The sequence below is a fragment of the Hyperoodon ampullatus genome (assembly GCF_949752795.1).
Source record: "Hyperoodon ampullatus genome assembly, chromosome: 1".
In the NCBI taxonomy this organism is placed as follows: domain Eukaryota; kingdom Metazoa; phylum Chordata; class Mammalia; order Artiodactyla; family Ziphiidae; genus Hyperoodon; species Hyperoodon ampullatus.
This window is the reverse complement of record NC_136914.1, coordinates 85527408-85538641: the sequence shown is the minus strand read 5'-3', so window position 1 is coordinate 85538641 and position 11234 is coordinate 85527408. Positions and strand designations below refer to the sequence as shown.

Below are 11234 nucleotides of genomic sequence, written 5' to 3'. Positions count from 1 at the left end.
TGTTATTTTTCATAGATTCCTTAATTTGTTTATACTGTATTCATGATTTATCTGGATGATCTTTTAGTATCATGCAATATTTTAGAAAAGTAAATTTTTTGTGCCAGAAATAGTAAATGTAGTTTTTAATTAGGATTGATTTTACATGTTATATTATAAGAGAATTTAATCCAGTGTATGTTTGAAGTTTGCTCAAAAAGATAAATTTTTATATTCTAAGTTATAAAAGAAGGTCAAAGTTTATTACTCCATTATTTTGATCACAGTAATAAAAATTTCACATAAAAATATGAAAAGATTTGGCACATGATAAAACTTTGTTGTATTAGCTACTTGAGGGAAAAAAAGAAATGTAGTAAATGCATGTTTTAATAAATTTGGCTTTTAATTCCAAATATTTCACAAGTTTGAATTCAGAGTTATTGTATACCTTCTTGCAGAATGAGATTCTTAAAATTATTTTACTTGAAATCGTATAAAAACTAAACATGAATGATGTATTTCTTGGTTTTTAAAGTAATACTATTTCTGATGCTTTTACTCAGGCAGCCATGTTGTTCAGTTCCGGAGTCTTTTGGACAGGCCTGTTATTTATCCCTGTGGCATCTTTGCTTCTTGACGTGGTATACAAAGTGTAAGTATAATGCTCAGTTATGTCATTAACAACACAGATGCATATTAATCCTCAGATTTCTCTAGTTGTAACATCAACTCTAGTGTAGAGCTTACAGAATAGGAATTAGTAATATTAATTCTACATAAATAAAGAAGAAAGGAGTGATTGATGAACTAGAAAACTAAATTAGTTTAAAAGAGCGAACAGAAGTAAAGCAGGTAGCTTCAATTAACATTTTTATTAATCAGCCTGAAAAACCCATTCAAGGTAGAAGAAAAAATTTTTTACCTCCAAATACATATATATATAAATTTTTAGTGAACAACAGTTGTGAAAGGGAATTTTTGCTAGCCTGATTCTAAACATGTATAAAACAGAGAATAGAAGAAACTACAACTTTACTAATCTTTCTCAAGGATTATAAGTTTTAAAGTGTCCTCTCTTCCCACAAAAAAAGATACCATTAAAGTTAGTTAACATGATGCTTATTTAATAACTGAGAGTTTTAATATTATAAATGTAAACCATTTATTTTATGACTATTGTTTCTATAATTATATTAATGCCCAGAATTACTGTAGTGTTTTTTTTTTTTAATAAATTTATTTATTTATTTTTGGCTGTGTTGGGTCTTTGTTGCTACATGCGGGCTTTCTCTAGTTGCAGTGAGCGGGGTCTACTCTTCGTTGCAGTGCGCAGGCTTCTCATTGCGTTGGCTTCTTATTGTGGAGCACAGACTTTAGGTTTGCGGGCTTCAGTAGTTGTGGCACACGAGCTCAGTAGTTGTGGCTCATGGGCTCTAGTGTGCAGGCTCAGTAGTTGTGGCACACGGGCTTAGTTGCTCCGTGGCATGTGGGATCTTCCCAGACCAGGGCTCGAACCCATGTCCCCTGCATTGGCAGGCAGATTCTTAACCACTGTGCCACCAAGGAAGTCCCCACTGTAGTTTTTTAGATTCTATGGAAAAATTGCTTGTACACTGATTACTGTCGTACTTAGCAGCAGCATGATCAAAACTAGTTTCATAAAGTCTTAAATTTTCACACGAATACTTCTACCTTTTTTTTTTTTTGCAGTGTCAAGAGGACTGCTTTTAAAACATTAGTGGATGAAGTTCAGGAGCTGGAGGCAAAATCTCAAGACCCAGGAGCAGTTGTGCTTGGAAAAAGGTAAAATATGCCCTAAATATGTTCTTTTCCAAGTGAACTTTAAATATGTCTTTTGCTAGTGGTTGGAAATAAGCAGTTAAACTTGTATTTATCTGTTAACATGGAGCTAGCAGTGTCACTGACAAATTTTGCAGTCAGAGAGATGCAGATTCAGATCAAATCTTTCTTCGCTAAGCTGCAGGTGACCTTAGCCAAGTTGCTTAGAGCTGCTGAGCCTCAATTTCCTCATCTATACAATGGGAGTGATAATACCTCCCTCATGGCCAGTTGTAAGAATTGGATAAAATACTGTGGATAAAGCAGGTGGCTTGCCATCTGGTGCTTAATGAGCACTCAATAAATGGTAGGTACAAATAGTGTTTATTATTAAACTGAAAAAGAAAAAAATAACACAGTAGAATATAGTCAAAATCAGAGCTTGACATAAAGTCAGCTCTCCCACAGTTACCTTTGTGGTTCAGTACATTGTTAGGAACTGACCTGGACATATGTCTGTCATATATGAAGTCAGTTATGTCTTCCAAGTCCTCTTCCTCACCGCCACCCGCCCCCCCAAAAAGCAAGGTTAGAAAGCTAATTGAATTGACTAAATTTCACAAAACATTACAGAAAAGAATTTAAACTTATATGAAAGCACTCTGTGATACACCACAATTATGAAGAAAATACCAGAAATTTGTTCTTTCTGTCTTTCATCACACTAAAGTGAGCTAAAGTTTTGTCTCAACCATAGGAGACATTTTGCCCTGGTCTGTGTCACCTTCATCATGGTTCACTGTCGTTACTCAGTTTGACACAGTGGAGTGTCAGACTGGGAACTCAGGCTGAGACCTTGGCTTCCAGCCCTCTCGTGCTCTCATTAGGCTGAAGGAGCACGTCACACGCCGGTCTGTGCCTCTCTTAAAAATAACGACACTGGCATCTGCAGGGCGTGCACCACGTGCTGGGTGCTGCACTCCTCACTTCACAGGTACTATTGCATTACACTCCTGCAACGACCCTGTACAAATCCATCATCCTCAGTTTTTCCAGATGAGAAAACCGGGGCTTAGAAAGACCAGGTTCTCAAGGTCAGAAGTGACCACGCTGGGCCTTGAGCCCCTGTCAGTTGATTCTAGAAACCCTGTTGCTAACCATGCACTGTTCTGCCTCCTGCTGCTGCTTTTCAAGAACGTAGGATGGCAACAAAACTAGCCTGCCACTAACATGACAGTTCGTTGCCTCTCCGAGTTGGTGTCCCTGTGTACCTGATGGGCTGCTACCTTTGGGGTTACAGGTGTAGCTACTCCTCCCTCCACCTTCTCCTCATCTCTTCCCTTCACCTCCAAGTCAACATCTATTCTATTGCCTTTCATAAATAGTTCCTCAGTAAATGTTTTTTCCCTCTTTCACTCTAGCTGTAAAAAGGATGTGGTAAGAGTTCTAGCTCACAAAATTGTGAACAAAAATATTTATTCACAATTATTAGGGAAAGTCTACTGATAGCACTGTTACTACCCTTAGTAAATTTCTCCTATTTGTATGTTAATAAAACCTACATTAAGCCCCTCCATGTGATACTGGTTTTCCATCGTTTATAGTATAACGTTGACTTCAACGATTCGTAAGTCAGGCTGAGGGTTCCATGTGATGACCTCTGACCTCTGGGTCCTAAAGACCTGAGTCTGTGATGTGTGTAGTCCCTTACATTAAATAAGTCAGAGAACCTAGAAGGAAAGAAGTGAATTCTGCCATAAGTGACAACCAGCTTCTCCAAGAAAATGCATCTGATAAATTTCCTGCTGCTGCTCAGCTCATTTGCCTAAAATAGCTGTTCAGCTTTTCTTAAGGACTCAGGACTAAGTTAGATGTTAGCTGAATACCCCAGACAAAAACCCCTAGTACAGTAGGGACACTGTGTTGCCATTGCTGCCAATCGGTGAAGAGAAGGATGGCGATGGTCAGTGCGGCACGGTGTCTCCCTGCTAAGTGGTAGCTAGAGGAAGGGGGAGAAAAAGATCTGTGAAAGGGGAAAAGTAGCAACTGGTTGGAAAAGTCTTCACACCAAACTACATTCTAAGGCAGTTTAGAAATTGTCAGATTGATTTTATTGATAGAACTCTTTCAGAAACCTTGGAGAATAAGACTCATGTCAAATTTCAAAAAACTAGCTAATTTCATCTGCATTTTTCAAAGAGGAAGAAATAGTGATTTCTGTGTATTCTACTGATACCAGGCTTCCCTGAGTGCCAAAACACCACATTATTTTACGCCTCCTGGCCTCCACACATGCTGTTCCTTGTCTAGAGCTGGTACCCTCTTAGAGACTGGGTAATCCAATTCCTAGCTTTCAAAACCCAGTCCAAATGCAATTCCCTCAGCTTTTCACAGATAAAATCAATTCTTATTCTGCTATCTCTGTATCTTGTTTGTTCTGTTTTTACATTTATTGCAGTATGATATAGTGTATTTGTTCGCCCTATGCTTGTTCATCTCCCCTACTAGACGGAGCTCCTTGTAGGAGAGGCCTCTGTCCTAGTCTTAACTGCAGCCCAGAACCGGCCACAGAGCCAGGAACACAGTAGCACTCAGTCAATATTTGTTGAGTGGATGAGTGTATGGCCAAGAGAGTTAACTAAGGAATGAATGAACAAACGAATGAAAGGGTGGGTGAAAGGATAGTTGAGTAGTGGGGTTGACCTGTGGGTAATTAAATTAAAATGTGATAACAAGAACATAGAAGTATATAGGTTACACTTCCCAAACTAGTAACTCCTAGCGTTAATGATTGTTTACTTTTTTTGTCATAGAATGATGCAATTCTTAAGAAAGATCTTGCGGGTTGATCATCCCAATTTTTTTAATCTTCACTAAGCACTACTATGAAGTCAAGCTAGATGTAAAATGAAACAGTGTCAGCGAAACTATAACTTACTTGTAAGCACTGTATCCAGATTAGTATTTATAAGAATTTATTTCTCATCTCTACTCATTTTCAAAAATTGAAACACCTTGGTTAAAAGAATTAGTCCTTTTTATAGAAATAGTATGCCACTTATCATAATTTCCAGCAAATCAGATATATTTTAATTTTACATCGAAATTTTGAGGAAAAAGGTATGTTTCATCGTTTAAGTAATTGCTTTTGAGCCATGGGTTATGGTAGAAATCAGTTTAAGTCTAAAAAATTGGGAGAATAAAGCCAAACCTTATTCCTAATACTGTGAGGCCATGGCTTATTTTTGTGTGTTAAGAAAATGACTTTAAGCTGTGAAATCCTGTTCTTTGCTTTTACTTTATGTGGACATGCTCCAACACTAGGGAGCCGAAGCATCTTCATTCCCAAAGTCCAAAAAGCTTTGAAATTCAATTTTTTCCATAGGCTTATAGCAAAATTTGCTGGAAAAACCAAAACAATTTGTACTATAAATATAAGGACATTGATCGTGTTTATTTTTCTACAACGTAATATTCCTGTATTTTATAGCAGAAATATTAATTTTTGGAATATGGGCCTCTAAGATCCCACTTGGGAGTATTACATCTACACATTGTGTGAAACATATTACTTTTTCTAAAACAAAACAAAACAAAATGTGAATTCAAAATCGCAAAGATTTAAAATAAGGGGTTGTGGACAATGGGCTCATTAGAGACAGGGCAGTTATTACTGGATATCTTTCATGTGTGTGTGAAGCAATGCATCTTATAGTAAGGCAGTATGAATAATGAGTCTCATAATTTTTTGTATCTAACTGTAGACATTAGCCAGCATCTCATCATCAGCCGTTACTAAATAGAATTTTAGCCCAGGATCTTCAGGTCAGTCCTTATTAATTTGTCCACCACCACTGCTTGGCCCACAGCCTTAGCTTTAAAAAAGACAGTAGGGAAGTATGGATGTCAGATCATTTGGTCATGAGGGTGGTGATGGTGTTGTCTTCCAGCTTTTCTCTGTATTGTTTATCTTAATGAAAAGCAATTTTAACATTGCCCCAGAACTAATAGAAACTATATTTTTCAATTTTCACCTGGGTTTTATATCAGGATTACATAAATTTCTTTGAGGCTGGGGCGGAGGTGCAGGGTTGGGGGAGGCGGTGATTAGGATAGGAGGACATATCAAATGTTTTCCCCCAGCCTACTCTCATCCCTGTGATAAGGGTTCCATCCAACATTTGTAAAGAAACGAAACAGAACGATGAAATACCTCCTCCAGAGCAGAGATTAGTTAGGCTTCTTATATTCATCGTTCATCTCCCCACCACCACTGCCTACTACAGGACAGCTGTCGTATGCTATGCACTAAAACATTTCATGAATGAATGAAAATAGCTTGGCAACCCAATAAAAAAACAAATGCAAATTGACCACTCTTCAAAGATAACTGAAAATACCTTAAGACAACATGTTCCAGGACAGTAAATGAGTTATTACCTTTTTTTTTTTTAGTATTTCTAAATGAAATTTTATTTTAAAACGTGGTATATTTCCACCCCACCTCACCAAATATCTAAGTTGCAGCATTTTAACAGGCTTGGAAATAACGTAAGTGGTAGTTGTGTGATTGCATTCAATAAATCAAAAACTTACATAGCTTGGTATGTACATGAAAGACCCTACAAACTGAGTAAAACTACTGAACAAGAGTTGTGAATAAGATGTGGTTTTAGTTAGAAGGCATCCTAGAGTCTTTTTTTCTTCTCACACTGTGTTAAACTGTTCAACAAAAACTAAACTTTTAACATGTCTATTAATGTTAACATGTTACCAGTATATTTTATAATGTGGCTTGATAGTGATATCAGTTACCCATAAACATTGATGGCACAGAAACTGCATAACTTTGAAATGATGAGTAGTTCTCCAAAAGTGGGATAGGACTAGAGAAATACAAATCATCATCAGTTATTATTTATTAAGCACCCTCCCATGAACGGCATTTATATTCTGAGGAGGGAGTTTTTGTTCTATCAAGAGGTCCGATGTAGCTAAGGCAAAAAGCAAAACAAAAAACAAAAACCTAGTAGTTTTCCTAAGGAAGTGGAGTGAGGGGCGTTATACGTGAAAACTCATGTTCAGCAATAGACTTCTCCTGTTGAGGTAATGTTGAATATAAACCAAGGCATCAGAAATGATCCTCACCGAGTATCTTTTGTTTCGTGATGATCTCTGTTCTAGTTGGGTTTTTTTAAATAATAAATTCCTTGGGATCTGGGGGATGGTAAGGGTGGGAAGAACCAGTGCTTCTAAGTGTTGAGTGGTTCCTGAGTACCAGTAACTGTGGTTGAAGCTATACAACTCCCTGAATCCTCCGTCAGCCTGAGGTTAGGAATTGTCCTCCTGTTCTCCATGAGATGTCCAAGAAGGGTTGCCTAAGGTGACCCAGCTAATAAGTAACAGACTCAGAATTAAACCAAAGTAAGACTGCAAAGCCCAGCCTCTTTCCACAGAAGTGTGCTTCTTTCCCCAGAAAGAGACTTGCTTACTGCTTTTTTTTTTAACACTAGACATTAACTTGATGTAACAGCTGAGTGATAAACTAGCCTTATATGAACCATTACAAAACAAAATTACATTATCTCATATATTTAGGTTGCCATAATATGAAAGGGGCAATTCTCACATCTGCCTTCTTATCGCTTCCATAATTGTAATATTAAAGTATCATGTTATAGTAGTAAAGTATCATGCATTCAGGAAGGCCAGCCTGAAACCTGGAAAATGTATTTTGGGAAGAAGCAGCTCTATCATGATACATTGCCGTCCTCTAGTCTTCTGTAGTCATTTCAGTTTTAAACACCAGAGACTTGCTAAGCACCCCATCCACGATGCTCTGCTAACAACATCAGACCACCTGCTGCTAAAGCTGCCGACTTCCTCAAAGCGGTTACATATTTTAGTGTCCCTATGAGTCCCTGGGTCTGTAACGGTAGATCATTTTAAGAGCAGAGTAAGAAAAGTCACTCTGTAAAAATGGCTCCTTCTCATTCCCCATATCTGTTTATTTCACTAGCAAAAACAAGTTTTACAAATTTTTTCAAAACCACTGGAGTTTTAAGATTAATTAGCTTTCTTGCCTTAATTCCCAATGACAATAAAATATGTCTAATAAATAGCAGTTAACACCCCTAGACTTTTTAAAATGTGTGTAAGACTACTACAAATGTCAACATTTCTAAATATTTTATTTCAGCAAAAGCCTAAATGTTTGTGTAATTACAATGAGTTCATTTTGCAGATGATCCTTTTTTTTTTGCATATGATAAATATTGTTCCCTTTCGGGGTCTAAAAAAATTGGCAATATACAGAACTAACATAACTTACAGCAGTTTAACTAAAGCTTAAAAGTGGGGAAACTAAAAGATGGAAATTTGTCCGCTGAGTCAATTCCAGTGATTAAAACAAAATTGCATAAACATTTGCTGCAACACATGTGGATTATTTATTAGCTCTTTGTGCTTGTTATGTGTTTGATATCAAAGCAAAGTTTTATAAATCAACCAATGGAGAAATGTCATGATTGGGAGGATTGATGATGTTTAAAAGTGCACTTTGGAATTATTACTCAAATTCATTTATCCGACAAGTATTTGACTCCCTACTGGGTGAAACACTGTTCTGTGTGCAGGGGAGAAAAACAGATGCATTATTTCTTGCATTCTGCTTTTAGAAGTTACATAATTACATGGGTTTGTTTCTGCAGAGAAGATTCTTCTAAACGTTTATTGAAAAACGTGTTTTTTCTTGTCACTTTACCTAGTAAATTATTTTCTGAAAACAGTTTTTTTATTTTAAAATGAAATTAAGGAACACATTTCATACCATATTAGAGTGGTAATGTAATTTTTCTAATTATAAAGTCTGTGAAATTTCTTCTTTGCATAATTTTTCAGATTTTTCTGTATAACTAAAAAAAAAGTATTTTACACCAGAATATGTGCAAAGTAGGAAAAAGGTATAGTAATGGTTAATTTTTTTAATTCTAAAATGCCATGCTTGCTATATGTAGTAAGTCTAAATTCCAAGATTTTAGAAGCCACTAACACAACTGGTAGACTTTGCATTTTTTATTAATTATATTGTGCAGGTTCTGTGTCCGTATTTGACTTAAATGTAACTGGGGGTGGGGAAGTCTTTTGACTGGACTACTGGGGACAAAGCTCTCCTTAGCTGTCAGGGGGGAAAAAATGGCCTCAAAAGTATCCAGTACTTGAAACCTCATTTGCTGTCTGAGAAAATGGGGTTGAAATAATCACTAGACTCCGGATTTCTCAAGCAATCTTTTGTGTCAGTCTGACTTTCTCTGGTGGTCCTGTGGGCACTCTGGGTTCTCCGCCGAGATGATAATTCATTTCACACATTTGCACCTGTTCTGCAGCCTCACGGAGAGGGCGCAACTGCTCAAGAATGTCTTTAAGAAGAACCACGTGAACTTGTACCCATCAGAATCATTGCAACAAAACCTGCTCCGTAAGTATTTGAGTTCTGTTTTTTAAACACATCCTCTGCCATTACCTCATAGGATCTGAGAACAGTATTTTAACTTTAGAGATATTTAACTATTTACAGTTAACACCTAAAACAAGTTTTGCACATTTGCAATATGTTATGTAAATAACAAATGTTTAAAGAATCCTTTGACCACAGCCATCTCACTTTCAGCAAAAGAGATAGAGCATTTGAAAATCTTGCTGCTTTCACTTCAAGAAAAATATTCCTGCATGCCCCTTGTTTCCTTAAGTCTTAAAAAGAACCAGTGAAATAAATCTTAACTCTTTAAAGCTCACTCTGTATTGTTATCTTTCCTACTTGAATAACTTTGCAAGAGCCTTTTCAGCTTTCATACACAATGACATGTATGTGAAACATCGCACAATGAAACATGTATTTTCCCCTTCAAAAATATTTATGAATATTTAGAGTTGTAAGAAATTATTAGGTATCACACCCTCTTAACATTTCAAGGATCTAAAAAAGAATATAATATATAAAGCCCTGTGGTAAATGTATGTGTGTTAGTAATATATCATTTGTTTCATGTTATTTCCACATGTAATTTATTTCCATTTATATATACTCATGTTTAATGCTTTTGCTCTTTATACTTCAAGAGGCCTTTTCTAAAGATGTGATTCCCTTGGAGGTCATTTCTTTTCCCCAAGCCCCCTTGGACCAGGCTGGGGCATGAGTGAGTTTATTTGTAGATGCTGAGAGCCCAGAATTATGTCTTCTGAGGGAAGGAGAGCGCACTTCCACTATTCGAAGTTGTGTGTGTTTATCTCCTCCTCTTCCTTGCTTTTATTCTTCCTTCCCTCTTATCCGCCTGATCTATATGGAATACACGCACCCACTTGACTGCACTCCCCACCCCTCTGCTAGTCAGGAAGCAGACATTAGAGGGGCTGGACTTGAGATGCTGAAGGGAGAATTGAGGGGGGCCGAGAGCATCTGTTCGTCTAGGGAGCACAGCTCCTAGAATCTAAGCTACCATCATCTCACTCTTCATTTTGCAGTTGAGTCTATACCTTTTACAGACATTAAAAACTAGTGTCTTCATGCTTTTAAAGGTGGGAGGGATGCATTAGTTCCCCAAGTTAGGAAGTGAACACTCAACACTCAGAATAACAGAGATTTCCAGCGACTTCAAGATGACCGTTTCTATTTTATCTTTAACTTACAGACGGGTATGCTTTCTCTCAAGATGAAAATGGAATCGTCTCACAGTCTGAAGTGATTAGAGCGTATGATACCACAAAGCAGAGACCCGAAGAGTGGTGATGGGGGGAGGGATGAGAGGCCAGCTCTGACACATCTCGAAGGGGAGCTCCCAGGTCTTCACCAGAATCTGCTGACCAATTCCAGCCTGGTCCAAGGAGGGGAAATGGATCTGAACTCATCTCATTGACTGACATTCAGATTCATGTATATTATAGACATAAGCACTGTGCAACTATACTGTAACACCATCTCTTTCAGATTTTCTAAAGTATTTACTAAGTCTTTGTAAACAGAAATGGAAAATGACCTTGTATCTTGCCAGAGTGTTTTCTTAAACTGAGAATAGGTCAGCATTCTTATGCTGTTACTCTGGGGCTGCCACTATCAGTGTCTTGGATATACCACAAGGTGACCGACCTTTACAAATCTCTAAAATGGTAGTAAGTTAAAGGGACTCCTTGATATCCATTTTAGATTTCAGAATATGCTGAAAAAAAACTAGCCTTCTTAAGGAAGCAACTCACTGAGCAAAATTTCTAAACAAGACATTAATAATAAAAAGTGTTTGTGTCAAAAATTGTCTTGATAATTGTTTGCCAAAGAAGTTTAATAAATGTATTTGTCATTCAGTAGTCATTTGCCCAGAAATTTAAGAGAAGGTTTACCTCTAGTTCTGCTGTAAGATCTGCATGCCTGACTTTACAAATCTAAGAGTGATTTGCAAAAACAAGTATTTCAAGGCATTTGC

General features: G+C 37.1%; 1 protein-coding gene across 1 annotated transcript; it reads left to right on the top strand.

The window, feature by feature from the left end:
• Positions 1-504: 504 nt before the first annotated feature.
• ATP8A1 (ATPase phospholipid transporting 8A1) lies at positions 505-10546 on the top strand (the record flags this gene model as incomplete). Its single annotated transcript, XM_079710919.1, has 4 exons — positions 505-634; positions 1693-1785; positions 9147-9238; positions 10449-10546. The coding sequence occupies exons 1-4, from the start codon at positions 552-554 to the stop codon at positions 10544-10546; spliced, it is 366 nt and encodes a 121-aa protein (XP_079567045.1). The 5' UTR covers positions 505-551.
• Between the last annotated feature and the right edge of the window lie 688 nt (positions 10547-11234).